The sequence below is a fragment of the Myotis brandtii genome, unplaced genomic scaffold (genome assembly GCF_000412655.1).
Source record: "Myotis brandtii unplaced genomic scaffold, ASM41265v1 scaffold237, whole genome shotgun sequence".
Taxonomy (NCBI): Eukaryota; Metazoa; Chordata; class Mammalia; order Chiroptera; family Vespertilionidae; genus Myotis; species Myotis brandtii.
In genome coordinates, this window is record NW_005358943.1 from 7,000,091 (window position 1) to 7,020,789 (window position 20,699).

Consider the following 20,699-nt stretch of genomic DNA (forward strand, 5'->3'; position numbering starts at 1 on the left):
GGGTGATGTTGGGGCGGGGGGGGCGGGTGACTGTTTCTGGTTTCAGTGTAAGGAGAGCCTAGATCACAGCTGTGCCTTGTCCTTTTAACTGTCTTGCTTTGCTTTTGCCGGGAGGGAAATCTGGGGCTCTGATTACATCCCACGTGACTTAGCCAGAGATGAGAGGGGAGGGATAGTTCAGTGTGTGGCATCTGTACGCTCGCATCTGAGCACCGTGGTAATGTGGAGGAGCAAGGTGGGTGCCTTGGGGGATTAGAAGTTTTCAGTGAGGGTTGAGTCCAGGCATCTGAATTGAGTTTAGAGGATAAACAAAAGTTTGTGTTGTGTTTTGAAATCTGAACTCTTATAAAACATTTGTTCTTTTTAAGTTTTTCTTCACATACCTAGTTCCTATTAATTGTGTTCCTTTTCTCTTCCAACAGAAATGACACCAAAGAAGATGTATTTGTGCATCAGGTATGAGGGGTAATAAATGTTACATTTTATTTGTGAAAAGTGGGGTGTCGGTAATGTGCTGTTTCCCATTCCCAGAGGTAGTCATGGACATCATCATTCTACCCTAAACTCTTTGTTTAAATTTTTTATTTTGAGAGTGTGTGTATTAGAACTGGGAACAGTGAAACAAGGAAGGGCCTAGGACAGTGGTCGGCAAACTCATTAGTCAACAGAGCCAAATATCAACAGTACAACGATTGAAATTCCTTTTGAGAGCCAGATTTTTTAAACTTAAACTATATAGGTAGGTACATTGTTATTAACTTAATTAGGGTACTCCTAAGGCTTAGGAAGAACCACACTCTAGGGGCCAAAGAACCGCATGTGGCTTGCGAGCCGCAGTTTGCCCACCACGGGCATAGGATGATAGAAGCAGTAACAGGAGAGCCTGGGCTGGGCTGCTTTGGCTCTGCCGAAATGTTATGGGAAAGAAGTGAGCCAAGGCGGGGCTGCTGTGGGACGAGCTGCTGCCGCCCATTGCTCCCCTGGTTACAAGTGTCCTGGGGTCCCTTACGGTTTAGGAGATGTGTGCCTGTGGGGGAGGGGCAGGGAGAGGCGTGGGTGTGCTCCTGGGAGGAGAATGCACACTGCCCTAAACCCTTTCTGTGGTTCTCATTTTGGCAGGAGAACTCAATCCCACATGTTAAGATGGGCAGATAAGCGCTTCTGTGCCATCATAGTAACTGTTTTCAAACAGTTTTTATTTTCGAATGGCATGAAGTAATATTTAGTTAGGCCACTTTTTAATTTTTGAGCCCTTGGAGTCCTTAGCACAAACATTGTTTCTGTGGTTGGGTGTTCTACCCTCCGGACTGTGTGGTTCCCCCTAGCGTTTGGCCAGAACCCGTTTGGCTTTTGCCTGGGTGGGTGTTGGTTGAAGCTCCTCTATCAGAGCAGCTCTAACTTGAAGTAAACAGCACAGCAGCAAAGCAGATGGTTAGGGTGTGTGTGTGAGAGGTGAGGAAGCTCCCCATTCCCGGGACTCGTCCTCGCCCCTGTGAAAGGTAGGCATGGTTAGCACATGGCCAGGTCGGAAGGCCCACGCTGCCCGAGGAGCGAAGCAAATGTAGAAAATGGGTAACACATGGGAAATATGGGCGTCGCTGCTCCAGGATCTCAGTCTTCTTGACATCAGTAGCCTAGGATGTTCTTCATTCTATTACTATGTATCCTGGACTTACTTTACAAAAGAGGTGAAAAGAAAAAAATACCCACCCTTACTGTTTTTTGTATATTCAGTTTCCAATGAATTGCCCCAAATATGTGTGTAGTTCTTAGTGTATAGCAGGGAAGCAGAGAGGCATGTACTACCACCAGCATATTTACCTCCAGGGCTCTGTCAGGCACCTGGTTTTCAGTGTTTTTGTTCCCTTCTGTTCAGGGGTGTGTGTGTATTATGTGTGTATGTATGTGTGTGTGTTGGGGTATGGTGACTGGAGATAGTGATAGTTAAGAAGAAGCTCTCTGGTTGTGGTTTTTATTGTTTACATGTCCACTTGACTGGATATATTTCAGTTGTGCCTAGATAACTTGGGTAGATTTTTGTTGTTGTTCACATACATTGACTTTTAAAGTCATAGCAGACTGACAGGCAGTGTTGCTTATAATACCAAGAGGTTAATAGACCTGTTGGGGAAAGAACTCTGCGTTGGGTGACTGCTGGAGTAAAAGGACCTCACAAGTTTCTGTGCTGGTGGCCAGCTCTGTTGGCCTGTGAGTGAGCGTGTGACCTGATTCCAGCCCCTGTGAGGCTGTGTGGTGAGTCACCTCCCTGTGTTGAGGCCTGCCTAGTCTAACAGGAAAAGGGGAAGGAGCCGGCAGGGAGGGGCTGGCTTTGGAATGGCTGAGTGTTCAGGCGGCAGGCTGCGTGCGCATATATCCTGTCCTGAACTGCCTTTTTCCTCTGTGGGTGAAGTCTCTGCTCTATTGGCTCATTCTTTTATTTTTTTCCCCTCCCTCCTACTCAAGAGTAAGGGAAGGGCTGGATTACACATGCCTAATCGCTTTATAAAATAAGGTTGACCTAGTTCCATAGAAACTCAGAGCCCCTTTAACTATTTAGAGATACCAGCTAGAGAAATGGAAATTCATTGCAGGAGTCATTCCACTTCCCTCTACTGGTTGAAAAAGAAAGGTCTGTTCACGAGCAGATGTTTAGGTGCGGATGTTTAATGCAGGGTAACATCTTTATCAACCTCTTAATGTATTGTCAGGGACACAGCATGGTGTGGTGGGGAAAATATTGAAAACATATATAGATGCAGTACAGGTATATGAGTTCCTCCACTTACCCTCCATCCACCCTCTCCCCTGCTGCATCTTGAATATGACCTTGGATACATCACTTTTAGCCTCATGTTTCCTCATCCATAAAAGGAAGGGCAGGTTGGGGGAAAGACCAGATTATCAGCAATGTTCTGATTCCCGAGGTAACTTTGCATATTTTATCAGAAATATTTACACCTTGGCATTTTCTAATTCGTTTTTCCTGTTCATCATTCCTCCCCCCTGCCCCTTCACACATATTCTTTAATATTTTTTTAAAATATATTTTTTATTGATTTCAGAGAGGAAGGGAGAAGGGAGAGATAGAAACATCAGTGATGAGAGAGAATCTTTGATTGGCTGCCTCCTGCATGCCCCCTACTGGGGATCAAGCCTGCAACCCGGGCGCATGTGCCCTGACTGGGAATCCAACCGTGACCTCCTGATTCATAGGTCAATATTCAACCACTGAACCACACCAGCTGGGCTCTTTAATACTTTTTGAGGTTAGCAGCTTCTCTTGTCTACAGAAACCTTTATACCTAAAGTGTGTGTGTGTGTGTGTGTGTGTGTGTGTGTGTAAGATTTCATAAAGGCATCCCCACTCCTATTCCCACTCCCACTGATAGAGCCTACAGTCTGAATCTCCAATGATTACTAGTTTGAGGGAACTAATATATCCAGTATCACGACTAAGTGTTCAGGCTGTAACAGAATACAACTACACATTGTTTTTTATAGTGTTTTTTGTTTTATTATTTTAGAGATTCAGGTTAGTAGGAGAATGATAATTAAAAAAGTGTAATAGGTCACGTGTGTCTTCAATATACCCTGTAAACTTGAAAGCAGTGAAATGTTACCAGTACTGACATATACTTTACTTCGAATGTCTCTTCTTATAGACTGCCATCAAGAAGAATAACCCACGAAAATACCTGCGCAGTGTAGGAGATGGAGAAACTGTAGAGTTTGATGTGGTCGAAGGAGAGAAGGTGAGAGGGTTGTGGTTGGGTCTCAGAGTGTGGACACTTAGTTTTCTTGCAGAGTAAATGCTCTTTCAGCCCCTTATGAACTCTCATTACTTTGGATGTTTTTGTGTTAACAGGAAGAAGTGACTTTTAAGTAGAAATATTTTTGATTATTGGATATCATTATAGCATTCTTTGATATATATTATAAAAGGATGTTTTAATTTCTCATTGAATAAATGATGAATCCTATTTAATTATGGAAGGAAAAGCAAATTTTAAATGGGATGAAATTTGACTTGTTTTATACAAATAAAATTTTCAGGCTGTGATTTTTAATAATACAAGTAATACACAGTGAAGAATGTTTTAATCTTCATAAAAGAAGATTTCAATTGAATCTTTAAGTTAGATTTTGGAAAGCTGGAGGCTTTTTGATAGACTGTATAACAACTTTATTCTGATGAAGCTAATTGATCATCTTGAAATGTACCTGGATTTTTTTTTAATGCTGTTATATTATTTAATTCCAATATTAGTAATGTCCATTCTGTTTTGCTTTTAGACAGCAGTCTACTATAGATATCAATAAAACACCATAGCATTAAAAAAACATCCTAAAGCCATATATGTTACAACCACCGTGGCATTTAATCATGCCAGCTGAATTATAAACTAATAATGGAGTGAATCGCTAGTTAACTCCCCGCATGTGCTTTTCCTACACACATACATACATACCATTCCATACTCTGTATTTTTAGTCACTCCCAACCTGTTCTGTTTTAAAAGAAAAACTTTATTTCATTTAACATAGCAATTTAAATGATGTCTTTACTGATTTGATCCCCATGGTATCTTGCAAATCTCTTGGAGTTTTGAATCATCCACCAACAAATGCTGGCCTGTAATGATCTCTAAAATTTTGCTTTGTCAGGTTTATTTTATTTTACCTCTGTATGTTTTGTCAGGTAATTTTACCTCTTTGTTTTCAGAACTTGAGGTTTTACAAATTGATATAGTGTGAAATACACTCTTTTGAGGCTTTAATTTTTTATATGCTTGCAGCATTATTTTATTCATTTGTAAGAGAATAAGAATGCTAAGTCTGCTCAGAGGAGAACAGGAAGATCTAAAGAGGGACGACATGTATGGAAACTATTACTAAATCCAAGGGCCCTTCTTTCCCGTTGCTCCCAAGTTTCGCTCTTGTTCGTTGCTGGACAGAGACACATGAGCTCATGAATGGGAATTCTCTTGGTACCTCCAGGGTAACAGGTTTCAGCATTTTCTAGCAAGATACCATTATCTCAGTTGTTTTCCACTGAGGAATATTCCTTCCTGGTCTAGCATTCTTTCTTTTATAGTTGTGTTATATTGACCAGTTTGTGTTCGTCAAAGAGGTACACACTGCTCTTGAACCTAGCATGACCAGCCGTGAAGGCAGAGCGTAGGCTGCGTGAGCAAACAAGCTGTATACATTTCAATCAGATCAGTAACCTTGCTCACCTTATTAAAACTTGGGTATATTTTTGATGTCTAACAACAGGAATTGAGAGTACAGTCTGTCTGTTGTCTAAGGCTGTTTTGGGGGGTTTAGCTTCTTTTAAATTTTTTTAAAATAGGTTTTTATTGATTTTTAGAGAGAGAAATGGAGAGATTGAAACATCAATTGGCTGCCTCCTGCACACCCCCTACTGGGGATCGAGCCCATAACCCACCCGGTCATTTGCCCTGACGGGAATCGAACCAGCAAATCGATGCTCAACCACTGAGCCACACTGGCCTAGCTTCTTGTAAATTTTGAGGGTGTCTTTGTTCTGTCTCAGGGTGCCGAAGCAGCCAATGTGACCGGCCCAGATGGAGTTCCTGTGGAAGGGAGCCGTTATGCTGCTGATCGACGCCGTTACCGACGCGGTTACTATGGCAGACGCCGTGGACCTCCCCGTAATGTATGTTGGCCTCTCTTCCTGATTGGTGATTGCAAAGATGTTCACATCTGAAACTGAGTGTACATACTTAGAGCAGATGAATACTGTGTCTTCTCTTGGCAACACAAACACAAAATTATCATTGTTTTTTTGTTTGTTTGTTTGTTTTGATGGGAAATTTTCATACCCAGAATTTATCCATAAACACTGGTCTCATTAGAAACTTGCCATTGAAAAGTTACATCAGTTCGTACTTGGCTGCATATAACAGACATTTAACCATCTTATAACAAGAAAGCTTAACTAAGGTAGGCTGTGCCAAGGTTGTCAAATAGGCATCCTCTTCATTGGGCTCTTTCCCGGGACCAGAACCTGGCTTTAGGGCATTCACTGGTGAAGGGGAATGGGATTTCTGGGATTGGCTCAAACCTGTGGCTCATCCCTTGCCACTGACACTGGCACTGCTGGTCTCTAAGAAAATCAGCGGTTGGTTGGCAAGGAAGAGTAGGGATAGCTTGGGAAGAGGCAATAAACAGTGTGGGCTGCAGAAATATTAAATTTGCCTCAAGTAAGTGGCTATTTTACTTAGCATAGCATTTACTTGATGTTAAAGTGTAGAAGTAGTAATTGTCTGGATTTATAGTTCTTCAGATTGGTTATCAATCCAGGTGAAAGGCTTACAACCAAGTCTGGCTAGAGCTTTCTTAGGAGGCGCAGTATCAATACTTTCAAAGCACCCAAAAAGAATCCCATTTATTTGTGGTCATGAGGATTCTATAAATTTGAGTCACTTTTCGATGTTTCTAGAATTAGTATCTGGGACTGGCACCATAGAATAAAACTCCAGATGTTTTGTGAGCACAGGGTTGTGGCTATGCTGGTCACCCAAGAAAAACTTGAAAAAAATCTCACCAGAATAAAATATATGCAGGTTGAGAATGATTTATCCCCATGCTTTGATAAGCTTACATCTTTCTGCTTAACAGAATGCTTTCCCCTTCATTCTGTCATCTTCTCACCCTGCCCAAATTGATTTTTATCAGATTGCTTATGGCATCTTATTTTCCTGTTTCTGTATTTTTCTTACCCACATTTTGCTTATTCTGTTGGTGTTTTTTTGTTTTTTTTTTCCAATAAGCTGTGCAGGAAGTAGAGGTAGGAATGAGCATTTACTATGTCAGGTTAACGCAAGTTCATCAGATTCATGGAGCTGTAGTTGTAATTATTTTGACTCCTAAGTTATTTCAGAAATACAGTGGTAGAACCTTTAGTGAAAATTTTCCCTTTAGAGACTATTCTCCTCAGCTGGAAATTTGAAGTAGTGCATGTAAAAGATATTTAGAAATGTCAAAATTCTGAAAGTGTACCTAAATGTTTTTCTGTTATAATGTTTTAAGTCCTTAGAGTTCAAGAGCATGTTTGTTAATGATGCTGCCATTATTCTCATTTTGTAAAAATGAGAGATTGTCTGTCTACAGCTCAAAAAGATACAAAAAGCCTAAAAGAAAAAAAAATGTATGAAGTCTCACACATAATATTTTGGTGTACATTTTTTCTGCTAATACGTCATTACATAATTGGGGATCACATCTGATTCAGGTTATACGAAGTTTATAATGGCTTGATTTTTCTGAAATTGGATGAGCTCAGGTTATTGTTGAAGCGTTTCCTGTTGGGGAATTTAGTTGCCCATGTTGGCTTGAACTGGACAGTTCTAAAACTTAAATATCCTCACCCTCTAGAAGAAATGGGTCATTATGTTAATTTTTAATTTAGCTATTTTTAATAACTATAGTTACTTCCCATAAGACTACTTTGGCATCTGCATATCCCACTTTAAAGTAAGATTTTAAATAAGTTTTTTGAGGGATGTTTGGCTATTAGCTTTTATTTTTAATATAAACTACTAGTATATGACACGGTAGTTGAAATACAGGAAAAGTTACATAAATGGGTCAATAATTTCCTTTGCCAGTAATACCTACATTTAAAAATATATGTATATTTTTTATTCAGAAAAGAAGGGAGAGAGAGAGAAACATTCATCAGCTGTTTGCTGGATGCCTCCCCACTGGGGATCGAGCCTATAACCCAGGCATGTGCCCTGACCGGTAATTGAACCTTGATCTCCTGGTTCTTAGGTTGACGCTTAACCACTAAGCCATGCTGGCTGGGCAGTAAGATCTGTATTTAGAAACTACCTGTATCTTTTACTTATTACTATCTGTTAATGTACAATTAAAACTTTATTCTTGAACATATAAAGAAAACCTAACTTTCTCCCTGAAAAGTATATATTTCAAAATTGAGTGAGAAGAGTGGGGTTGCTTGATGTTTTCTGCAAATCTCTGATGTTTGATTTAATAGAAGACAGCTGAGTCCTCATATCTCCTGCATTGAGTCTGCTGAGACTACATGTCATTATTGTTCTGGGAGACCCCACCACACTCTCATGAGATGATGAGATGGGAACAGGCAAATAGCATCCTCATAGCATTGTGAGAATAGTTGGACCTTGATAACCCCCTGAAGGGTTATGAAATAGCTGTACGAAGTATACTATATGGAACAAACTGTTCATAACATTACAAAATATATTTTTTCTTGACTGCCCTGACTTTGCCCCTGTGAATGGCAAATGTTGGGAGACACACATGTGGCCAAGGTAAATATTATAAACATTGTAGATGTTCTTTGGGTGGTTGGTCAACTGATACTTATCAATCCTAATTAGATGACTTAACATTATTATAGAGTGATTGCTTTTGCTTTTCTGCTTCTTGGTATTTTATCTGCATAGATCTACTTTAATCTGAATGTAGTTTATCCCAGGTTATCACATAATGATCTGGGTTAAATGCACTTCGTATAAAAAAAGGATTATTCCTTTTGGGAAGATATTTTTCTTTTGGTGATATTCACCCTAAGTGGTATTCTTTGGTTCTTTCCTTGCTGAAACTTCTTCTGAATCTCTGTTTCTTTGCTTCGCTAGTACGCTGGGGAGGAGGAGGAGGAAGGGAGCGGCAGCAGTGAAGGATTTGACCCCCCTGCCACTGACGGGCAGTTCTCTGGGGCCAGGAGTCAGCTGCGCCGCCCCCAGTATCGCCCTCAGTACCGGCGGCGGTTCCCGCCTTACCACGTGGGACAGACCTTTGACCGTCGCTCACGGGTCTATCCCCATCCCAACAGAATGCAGGTAAAATTGCACCTGGGACTTCTCTTCAGCAATCCTCACCCTTCCGTCCTTCCTCTGCCTCTTCCTCCTCCTCCTCCTCCTCCAACACCAGCCGCTGGAAACAAAACCTTGCTTGTGGGCTTCCTGGTGCTGCAAAAGCTGAGGCAAGGCCTTGAGTCTTTCATTCTAGGAACATTTCTGAAAGCACAACCACATGAGCCATGCCTATACTTGGGGACACTAGTGGATAGATTATAGTTTCTAGTTTATGGAAGAATAAAAGTAGAGAGGCCAGTGATATGTTTAAGAGCTTAAACTCTGAAGTCAGACAGACCTGGATTTAAATCTTGTCTCTGCTACTTATTATCTGTGAAATTTTGAGAAAACCAAACTTTAGAGAGATTAACTTATTCATACATTAAGTGGTAATAATAATGTGCCTCCACCATGGGGCTCACTATGATTAAATCGAAGGTAAAGACTTTAGTGTGGTGCCTCAGGATAGCTAACATCTATAAAGTCCTTAATTTAGGTGAGATGGTGTTGCTTAAGAAACCCTACCAGAGGGTGGGGATTGTTGGTTATTGATTTACTCCTCTTTTTTTAATCACAAAATATTGATACAACTATTGTGAACTTGACTTGTAATTATTGAGCCTTATAGCAACTTCCCAGTCCCTGGAAACTTGGAAAACTTAGGACAGGGCATCATTTTTGTTATCACTCGCTACAAATACTTCCTCTTAGTGTCCTTGGGTTGTTTTTCCACTAAGTGTTTTGACTGAACACTATGTTCAGTCTGTTCTTTGCTACCCTTCTCCTGTCTCATCATGCATGACTGTGTTCTTTCTACATTGCTTCTTGTTTTTTCTCTTCCACTCTTTAACAGCTGTCCCTGACAAACGTGCTAAAAATAACAAGTAGACTTGCGTATATGGAGAGCTTGGGTACAGGAGGCACAGGCATAGTAGGTTCCTGTAGGGCAGCACTTGGGGCTCCTAGGAGGACAGGAAGAGTAAGTGAGATTGTAATGCACATTTATTTTCAGTGTTGGTGGTACCTTCCTGAAGTAATCATTTTTAGTATTTAGCATATACACATGATGATTCTTTTCTGTATTTGAAATAAAGTATATTTCACCTTAGGATTTAAAGGTTGAGAGTAAAGTGAGTCTGGAGTGCCATGTAGAACATTATTTGCAGATGCTGGTTGAAAACTAATTTTTGAAATATATGCTTATTCTGATAACTGCATATAGTTTTTTAAACGTGGCCTGGATTTTTTTTTACTTTACGTTTCATATCTGAAGTAAAAACTGTCTTACACTTTTTCCAACCGTTTTCCTTATACTCTTTCTAATATACATGTTTGGATGTTCACTGAATGAGTTAAACAATAGCATCAAGTGAAAATTCCTGAAACTGCCTTCCATAAAACTAGGCTACTTCAAGGTTGTCAGTGTAATGACTTACAAGTACTGAGAGATCTCTAGATGGTAAAAATTACTGAGGTCATATAGAAAAATCTAAGATTTTCTACAATATACAAAAACTATGACATTTATTGGACACAACAGGGAAAACTAACACTATGCAGGCCAATAGTGTTTCCCTTATGTACCAAGAACATAATATCGCATGGTCAGTGACCAAATGACTTCCAGATTCTTAAAGATAATCAGTGTGTTTGAAAATTAAGTGGAATTGGTTACTGAGCTAATATCAAGTGTTTGTAGTCTTTGAGAAAATAAATATATGATAGAGGAAAGGGAGTACCATTGTTTGGCATCTGCCAAATGGTTGGCATTTGAAATCAGTTCTTACTCAGTTTTCCCTGCAGCTTTAAGTTGGTGTTGGGTTGCATATGGTTGTTTTGGTTGTTACAAATGAAGGGATTTGAGTACTTTAAAAAGTTAGAAAGTTTTGCCTAAGGTTACATGGGCAAGAAGTGGTAGAGCTTCAATCCATCTATGCATGCTTTTCCCACTTTCTCATTCTAGTCAGCTTTCATTCTCTATATGTGTTGCTCTTTCTGTCTTTTTTTTTCCCCCTAATCAAAGTTCCCGGGGAAGAACCAGGTTTGCGTGTTCAGAGAACGGAGGGGAACTCATGTGGCTGGGCTGGGATGAGTCAAGAGAAGACGGCTAGGGGCTCAGGGCAGACCAGGCATGCCTGATAGACCATGATAGGGACTGTTAACATACTCTAAATGTGATAAAAAGCCAATAAAGGAATCTAAACAGGGAAGAAATATATTTAAGTGATCATTGGACGGTTTTTAGAGGCTGGACCACAGGAGGCAACAAGTAGGAAGATGAGCTACTATGGAGAGGTCATTCCTGTGGAGAGATGATCATGGCATGGATTAGAGTGCTTGCAATGAAGGTGTCATAGGTGGTCAGATTCAGAAAATGTTTTCACCATGAAAGTGACAGCATTTGGTGCTGGAGTACATGTGTGCTTTTAGGAGTAGAGGATACCTCCAAGTTTTTTATTTAAACAAATATAGGAAGGGTGAAGAAAGATAATGCTTGGGAGAGAGGTGGGAATCATTTGGAGTCTTTTCTTCACATTATATTTTACCTCCAAGTGGAGATGTCAGGTAGGCAAGAAAATAAATAAATAAAATAAAACAAAGCAGAGTCAAGAGGCAGAAAGTGGCTCGAGTTAAGAAGGTTTCATTTTAAAGAAGTTGGTTGACAAAGTCTTTGGTGCTGTATTTGAGAAGAGACCTGGGGAGCAAGGCAGCGAGTTATTGGGGTACTGGGAATGGCATGCATGTCAAAGGGATTGGCAAGTACAAAGGCTGAAGGGAACCTGAAAAAGAGAAATGAGATTGTAGATATAACTTTGGAGTCACAAAACATTGAAAGGCATCATATAGGATGATATCCTATATAATAAAACCCTAATATGCAAATTGACTGAACAATGGAATGACTGGTCGCTATGATGCACACTGACCACCAGGGGGCAGGTGCTCAATGCAGGAGCTGCCCCCCGTGGTCAGTGTGCTCCCACAGGGGGAGCGCCACTCAGCCAGAAGCCGGACTCATGGCTGGCGAGTGCAATGGCGGTGTCGGGTGCCTCTCCCACCTCCACAGCAGCGCTAAGGACCCCTCAAGGGTGTCGGCTTAGGGCGGACATCCCCTGAGGGGTCCCGGACTGCGAGAGGGCACAGGCCAGGCTGAGGAACGCCCCCCCCCCCCACAGTGCACGAATGTTGTGCACCTGGCCTCTAGTTAACTATAAATGAGCATAGGTAGAGAATTGACCCTGGGAACGAGTTCTGAGGCATACCAACGGAAGATTAGGAAGATGAGCCTAGCAAATGACATGAGAAGGAGCAGGTAGGAAAAAAAAAGTATTTTTAGAAGGAAGTGCTGCCAAAAAATAGAGGAAGTTAGGTTGAGAATTGATTACTAGGTTTGGTAACTTGGGAGGTTAGTGATATGGTGAGAACAAAAATCTAGTCAGAGTGAATTCAAGAGCGAGCCAAGCGGGGGTGGGGGAGAAGAGGTATTTTCTTCCCTTTGAGGAGGTTTTTGTGGTGGTGATGGGTTTCCTTTAGCATATATTTCTGTAAAGGAGCTCAGAGAAATGGGGCAGTATCTGGAGGAGGATCTGAGGTTAGGGCAAGGTTTGGGGTTGATTTTATTTTCACATTGAGTTCTGTCCTGGTTTCCCTTAGCCCTTCCCTCACCAACTACTTACCCATGATGCATTAGATGGGCAGATCAAATGCCACACACACACACACACATTCATACATTCATACACTCATTTGTATATGTATAGTTTAGAGAGTGTGTGCATATATATTTGTATGTGGTGGTCCTTATTTCTGTTCACTGAAATGGCCTGAAATCAGTGACACCTTGATAGCATTGAGCTTCCTAAACACCATTCTCCAATGAAAGGAAGCTCCTTTCGAGAAATGGCTGATTTCAGATCTGAACCAGAGAAGGGACAATATGAACCTGGAACATCTTGTCGTGCCAGAAAGCAAGGAAGTACTCAGAGAATGTTGGAGACATGTCAAAAGGACATGAGGCAGCTTGAATGGGTTCCCATTGGCCAGTAATGATAGTAACAGATTATAACCCATTGAATGAAATAGAAAACCATGAGTCTGTATAGACAGATATAAATGAATGTATTGAGAATTTGATGAGGAATGAAATATTTATAGACTTTGAAATTACTTCACAAAATTCTTCTTAATTACAAAGGAGAAACGAGTAAACCTAGCCCTGGCCAGTGTGGCTCAGTTGCTTGAGCGTAGTCCTGTGCACCAAAAGATTGCTGGTTCGATTCCAGGTCAGGGCACATACCTAGGTTGCGGGCTCGATCCCTGGTCTGGGTGCATGTGGGAAGCAGCCAATCAATGTTTTCCTCTCACATCGATGTCTCTCTCCCTTCCCTTCTCTCTAAAAAAACAAATCTATAAAAACATATTTAGAAAAATAAAAAGAGTAAACCTAAAGCAGAGGAGCCTTAGAAGGTAGATACCACCTCATCCACCGCTCAACACCAACACTGTCAGTTGGGTGCAAATTGAAGCCAGACTCCACCTGGCAGGAGGCAGTGAGAAGAATGCAGTGTCACTTTTGTGGCTTCCCTGCCATCCACACATACACTAGAGCGTGGGAAACACCCAGCAACCCACACTGAGGTGTATTTTACAGAATATCTGGCTTGTAATCTTTTTTTTAACAATTTTATTTTATTATGTTTATATATTTTTGTTGATTTCAGAAAGGAAGGGGGAGAGAGCTAGAAACATCAAGGATGAGAGAGAGAGAATCATTGACCGGCTGCCTCCTGCACACCCCCCACTGGGGATTGCGCCTGCAACCCAGGCATGTGCCCTTGACCTGAATAGAACCCAGGACCCTTCAATCCATAGGTCGACGCTTTATCCACTGAGCCAAACCAGCTAGGGCTGGCCTGTGAGCTTTAAAAGTGTCCTTCACAGTCATGGAAACCAAGTAGAAATTGAATAACTATGTCAGAAAGAGAGACAGCTAAATTCAAGGCATGGTGCTAAGTGAGTCTTTTTGCTATAAAGGACATTATTGGTGAGACTTGGATGGGGTCTGAGGATTAGATTCTACAAGTTTGATTATTTCAAAATAAAGTAATTGAAAACTATGGGTGTTATTTCTGCATGTTCATGGGCTGGGTGGGAATGATGGAGCAGAAAGGGGAGAAAATACACAGTGAAGGGGGATAAAGAGTAAAACTCCTCTAGGATAAAGAGAGAGGGGTTGGCCATGGATATGAGCTTGGACCACTTAGCCAGTGTAATGAGAGAGAAGACAATTATTATAAATACTAGTATAGGTAGCTTAGTAGATTCTGTAGTGAAAGAATGTAGACGATATTTTCTGATTGCTTCTTAGTGAAATATGGAGAAGGAAGGGATGTTAGTTTTGAGGGGGGGGGGGAAGATGATTGACATTGTGACTATTGTAATGAATTTCAGAGATTGTTGGCATTTCAGAGGTCGGTAGGTGGGCTTTTTTATTTTAGTTTTTAGTTATTCTTCCTCTAGAAGTTCTACAATAAAATTATTTCCCACAGCTTACAAAAAATTTATCATCAAGAAAGTGTACTTTATTTTTAAAAAGTTATACTTAAATAGTGCAAATAGAGACACGGAAGAAATTGTGAAAGGAAGAAATCAAAGGTGAAAGCATGGTTATAAGGTGTGAGAGAAACTTCGAATGTAGAAACCATTAGTGATATTGAAGGGATACCCAGTTTGTAGAGTTAGTGGGTCTGAGTTTGAACAGATTCTCATTGCTCAAAAGTAGTAGGTTTTCTTTGAAGAGATGAATGGAGCACTTTAAATGTTAAATTAACATTGTGAAATGACTTTAGTTGCTCTGGAACAAGGCGGAATACTGCCCTAGTGGGAGCGAGTTTTTCTTTTCTTTTCTATCCTTCACAAAGATCTAGTCAGTAAAAAGTTCACTGTTACAGTTGAGCGTTCTTGCAGCTTTGTAAGGAAGCGTTTTTATTTCTTTTCAAAAAAATTCTGAATACAACCGTGTGCTCTGTGTTTCCTGTATCCTGTAGCACGGCACTCATTTTCAGCCCTGTTCCCTTCTAGGCTGGTGAGATTGGAGAGATCAAGGATGGAGTCCCAGAGGGAGCTCAACTTCAGGGACCGGTTCATCGAAATCCAACTTACCGCCCAAGATACCGTAGGTACGTCACATTTCACTAAGGCGTGATCAGCTGAAGGCCTCGGGAGTGACGGTAGAATGTGTGAGGGTGTTGTGGGTCTGTTCTGAGGATTTATTATGTAATAGAAGATGTGCCTCCTTTCTTTCACTATGTGTCCAAGTTTAGGGGAGACTCTGCAGTATATGTTTTCAGATGGCCTGTGACTCTTCCCCCTTACTTAAATAATTATAACTTTTAGTTATCCCAAAGCATTATTTGTATTTGATAGCATTCTTATTTTTTAATTATAAATTAATACTTATTTTTAAATTATATTTAATGAAATAAGCAGAAATTAATTGATGAGTAATTCACTGGTAGTGCTGCAAATGGAGGGAGATTGAGTGCCAGAGAGTATTTGGGATACTACATATTCTGTTAACTGAGCCAATCTAGTGTAAGGCTTAAATCAGGCTACAGATCACACTGTTTCAATTCCCACCCTGCAGTTGGTAGCTATAACTCCTTTGACAGGTTTGCGAAATCTCTAAGACTTAGTACTAGGCCTATAAAATGGACATTAAGGACTATTCTACAGTTGTCAGGGTTAAACGTATAAAGAAGCATCTACCTAAGATAATTAGTGTGTGGCCTGGTTTAGTAAGTGCTCAGTAAATATGACCACCCGTGATGTTAAAGTTAGTGAAGGAGCGGGTTATTTTATTTGTGCTCTGTCCCTGTAAAGACTGCAAGTTGAACTAGATTCCCTGAGAGCCTTTTCAGCTTTTTGTATTATAAGCCTTCCTGTTTGTTTGTTTAGCCTGTCCTTGAGGTAAGTGAAGAAGCATCTTCATTCCTGAATCACACGTAGACCACCGTGCAGTTCGGCAATAGGGGTTTATTGAAAGGAGAGTACTAGTAAGTGTGGTATTTGGGGAAAGGATTTGTACCACTCGGCATCCTTTTTTCTCCCAAGTCATTCCAGTTTTAGGCATAATCACTCTAAGGATTGATTACTAAGGACTTTCAAATAAGAGAGACTTCAGAGAAATGTCTTCATGAAAACTGAGGAGACAGGACAGTGTTTGAGTCCAGCTCTGTCAATTCCTAGCTGTGTGATCCTGGCAGAGTTACAGTTGACCTTTTTGACCTATAAAAGCAGCCATCCCATGTGATTCAAACAAGTACTTTCTCTCTCTCAACCTGTTGGCTTTCTCACTGTGAATCTGACGCACAGAATTGGTGTTGAAATTAAATCACTTAACGTGTAAACACTCCAGCACAGGCTCTGGCACGTGGTGGGTGTTTTCTTCCCATGTTTAATCCCCATAGTCTCCACGAAGCTCTGTTCCTGGAGGGCAGACACCAGACCACTTTTCTTCTTTGGTTTTCCTCTCCTTAGTGCCTATCAGAGTGCCTGGTAGGAATTTAGTATGTGTTCAGGATATGTTTATTCACTACAAATAGGTATTCAGATGAAAAGGGGAAAATAAATGGTGGGGTTTTTTCCCCACCAAAACTTTGTTCCATTTGCTGCATTAGCCTGTGCATACTTCTAGTAATAAGTACCCGGTCACTCTGACTTTTTAATCTCTAAACATGAATGAAATCTATGTTCTTGAGAGTCCCTGTCTCGTTGCACTTTTTCTCTCTTTGTTTTGTGATCTCTGTTCTAGGGGACCTCCTCGCCCAAGACCTGCCCCAGCTGTGGGAGAAGCTGAAGATAAAGAGAATCAACAAGCGGCCAATGGTCCAAACCAGCCATCTGTTCGCCGCGGATACCGGCGCCCGTACAACTATCGGCGCCGTCCCCGTCCTCCTAATGCTCCTTCACAAGATGGCAAAGAGGTAAATCCAGCCAGCCGGAGCGGGTGGTACCAGGTCATTCTTAATCATGTCAAACTTCAGTATCTATTCTAAGAGTGGTTTTCTAGTCTGATAGCCTATACTTAAATATATGTAATATATAAAAATATGTATATTTACATATAATCGTTTATGTAAAATGTTATTTATAAATAACATATAATTATTTACACATAACATTTTATATATAAGTAGTATCTATTCACATATATTTTCTATATATCTATATGTATATTAACATTTTGCTTAAGGTCCATACATATATATATAGAGTATATTCTGCACATAACACAAAAACCAAATATTTGAGTTTAACTAAAGTGACATTCTTTGAAAGAATTATCCATCCTGGTGGGGACTCAGAGCCAAAAGGTTTAGGGCTGTCCAAATAAAGGACCGCATTTATAGAGAGGAACCCGCCTCTAGGTGTGTGGAAAGTAATTGCATGTCATAGGCTTTTTGTTATGGAGAGTGGCCGTGTTTAATTTGCTATTTGGAAGTCATTCTTTGTGATACGGATTTTTGACTCATACTTGAGATGGCGATTTGCCTCCATAGACAAGAGGACTCCAACTTTGGAGACTTTAGTCTTGAACTTTCCGCTGTCACCTGAATTGCTTCATTTCTGGTTTGTGATTTTGTTCTGTTTTAGACCAAGGCAGGTGACGTGCCATCTGAGAACCCTGCTCCGGCCACCGAGCAGAGCAGTGCTGAGTAACACCAGGCTCCCCAGGCACCTTCACCATCACTAGGTAAGAGCTTGGGCAGCCCAGGCTTATATTGGGCGGGGAGGGGTGTGTGTGTGTGTGTGTGTGTGTGTGTGTGTGTGTGTGTTATTTTTAAGTCATTGATTTCTCAACCAGAGCACAAATCAGTCTAAACTAGTTCTGTGATTTACCTGGACCATCCCCTCCTCTCCATTGGAATTTTGAAGAAAGAGTGGTTTTTGAGATGTACTTTTTTTTTTTTTTGCTAAGCTTTAGGGACATAAGCATTCAGAAAGTTAATGAGAGCCAAATTTTTTTCTAGACAGTTTTTTTTGTTTTGTTTTGTTTTTAGACAGACAGTTTTAAACTATTATAGTATTAATATGGTATACCAATAAGAAAGTTTTTGGAAGTTTTACTTTTGTGACACCTAGTGGCCAATTTGATCAGTTTCAAGTGCCTGACCAGGCCTTATTTTAATATCTGGAGACTGATTTGTAGAATAAATTAGAGGGTGTTTTTCTTCCCTTTTCCCTTTGACAAGCAACATTATTCATTTGGAGGCAGTGGGGACAATGTGTTGTAGGAGCCAAAAGGCCTGTACATCCAGTGCAGGATCTACTGCTCATTTGCTAGGTGATCTGGAGCAGTTCGTTTACCCTCTGCCTCGGCAATGTCTGCTGCTGGGAAAATGGGAACACCAACAGACTATCCACCAAGGTCCTTGCAAAGACTTAATGAGATAACACCTCTGAAGTGGTTAAACAGAGCGGTAAAGAATAACCTCTTTGTACAGGTTAGCTTGTTAATCTTCATTGGTTTCATTATTGTGTCCTGACTGTTCTCGCTTATAAAAATATTTTATGAAAGAGTTTCCATTAAATCAACGTACAGTTTACAAATCTAGAGAAGATAAACATGTACCTTTTGCTTAGAGCTTTTGAAATACTGGGTTTTTTTTTATTTTCAAGAAAACAGGCTATTTTTGTCTTCTTATTCTTTAACTCTTGGTCATTTTGCCACTTTTTCTAAGTTTGACTTTAATTTTTTCCAGGTGACCTAAAGAATTAATGACCATTCAAAAAATGAAACTAAAAGCAGACACGACCTTACCAACACCAAAGAAACATCCAAGCAATAAAGTGGAAGACTAATAACCAAGATGTGGACATTGGAATGTTTACGATTATTCTTTATGAAACAAGTACAAAATGAGAATGTCAGCCAATGTTTCCAGCAATTTTTCTGGAATGCCTGCACAGAAGACAAGAGAGCAACCTCCCCAGTTTCGGCAACCACTAGGTTTATATTTTTTTCCTGGTTTTTACTGTTTTGGTAATATGAATTGAAAGAAGAAATATTAATACCACATGGGGAGAACCCCAACCAAAGAAATCTGAAATATATAGTAAATGCTTTTTTGTTCCCTTTTCTAGTTCATTTTGGATGCTGGTGCTAAACTTCCAAGTGTCGTGATTTAAAAAGAAATTTTATGCTCTTCTTATTTATTTCTAGATGAGGGGAGGATAACATTTTTGCTTTCTTATGCGACTCTCTGAAAATGTGCAGCATGAAGTTCCTCAAAAATAAAATTTTTACCCTTGAAAGGAGAAGGTGTATAACTAGAGTATGTTTTCCTGTCTCGGCGTATGTTTTGTCTCCCCCCCCCCCCCCCCCCACTTAATTCATTTGACTTAATAGTAAGCTCAAAACCAAAAGTAAAGGTGCACTCGTGCTATTTAATAAATGTAGGCATATGCGTTTGAGATGGTGGTAGATGCGTTTGGAATGTGCATCTGGGAATGAACAAGTTGGTGTCTGAGTTCAGCACTTAGGCATCCTTTTGTTTTTCTGGTCCTCTGTATCTTTTGAGTAATCTTCACTGAGGTGAGTGGATGGCACGCAGGTTAAACTGCTTCCTTTAGATTGATGGAAGAGTTAGTTCTGACATCCTTCAGCTTCTAACCTGAGGTTGTATTGTATGTTTATATGTGTATCTTTCAGAAAGAGGAACGGAGGCTCTTTGCCACCACATTAGAAATTTCTTCCCCCAGAGAGTAGATAGTACCTCCAAGTTGAGAAACCAAGGCATATATCAGTGCTGTGTAGATAATGTCTCAGACCCACTGCACCTTCAAATTTCTTGTACTTGACTCAGTACATATTGAGCCTAGCGTTGTGCCAGGCACCATTTAGTGGCTAGGAGGGAAAAAAATGAACAAAAGATTCTAGTTGCAATGAACTTATTATATTTTAGTGAGTGATATAGAGAAAAAGCAAATATGTAAACAAATGTGTAATGACAAATGTTACAAGGGAAAAATCAAAAGTAAAGGGATAGAAATTGGCATAATTTCAGGAAGTATGTTTAACTAGAGGGAGAGGGGTCTTTTCTAAATGATAATAGAATATATACACGGAAGATCAATAACCACTTGAATATCTTGAGAGAAGAGCATTCCGGGTGGGGAGGGGTGGGTTTGGGGGGAGTAACTCTGAGGGACCATATGGGCCTGTTGAAAAAACAGCCAGCAGGAGAAAGTGGATTGCTCAAGAGTATTGCCTTGCAAGCTTAAAAAGAAATCAAAATTGGTAATATGTACAAGGCAAAAATATTCAAAGGTATAAAAAATACTTCATAGAAAAGTCTTCAATTTCAGTCCTGATTCCCTCAAGGCAACCAATTAGCGTGTGTGTGTGTGTGTGTGTGTGTGTGTGTGTGTTTAAATACTTCTATTTCAGATACTATGTTTGTGAGTGTGGCAAAAGATTGGTAAACATCCAAAAACTGACCCAAATTCAGGGAGAGGGAAGAGGTTTTAACTGAGGTTACCCTAACCATTTAATAATCATTAGAAATAACTTTTTAAAATTCTGTGGATCTCTGCACTCCAACTGGTCCTTGTTTAAATGTCTTAACAATGTGCCATGTACTGTACTTTTGGCACTGAGTTTTGTTTTCACCCAATATTTTTACTGCTTTTTTCTATAATTTTGTTCTCTTACTATTGGATATTGAGGGCTTTTTAAATTGCAGTTATAAACACTTTATCTCATGTAATTCCAAGACCTTTGCTTCTAAATACCATCTGCTTCAGGGTTACAGCTATTTCTACAGA

At 40.2% G+C, this 20,699-nt stretch overlaps 1 protein-coding gene across 1 annotated transcript in view; it reads left to right on the forward strand.

Moving 5' to 3' along the window:
* Positions 1 to 19,207, forward strand: part of YBX3 (Y box binding protein 3) — a 23,334-nt gene extending 4,127 nt beyond the window's left edge. Inside the window, exons 3-10 of the mRNA XM_014540146.1 lie at positions 423 to 456; positions 3,663 to 3,752; positions 5,558 to 5,680; positions 8,652 to 8,855; positions 14,952 to 15,049; positions 16,684 to 16,855; positions 17,526 to 17,625; positions 18,635 to 19,207. Of these exons, the coding sequence (XP_014395632.1) occupies positions 423 to 456; positions 3,663 to 3,752; positions 5,558 to 5,680; positions 8,652 to 8,855; positions 14,952 to 15,049; positions 16,684 to 16,855; positions 17,526 to 17,591 (787 nt within the window). The 3' untranslated portion in view covers positions 17,592 to 17,625; positions 18,635 to 19,207. The remainder of the gene's footprint in view (positions 1 to 422; positions 457 to 3,662; positions 3,753 to 5,557; positions 5,681 to 8,651; positions 8,856 to 14,951; positions 15,050 to 16,683; positions 16,856 to 17,525; positions 17,626 to 18,634) is intronic.
* The last annotated feature ends 1,492 nt before the right edge of the window (positions 19,208 to 20,699 follow it).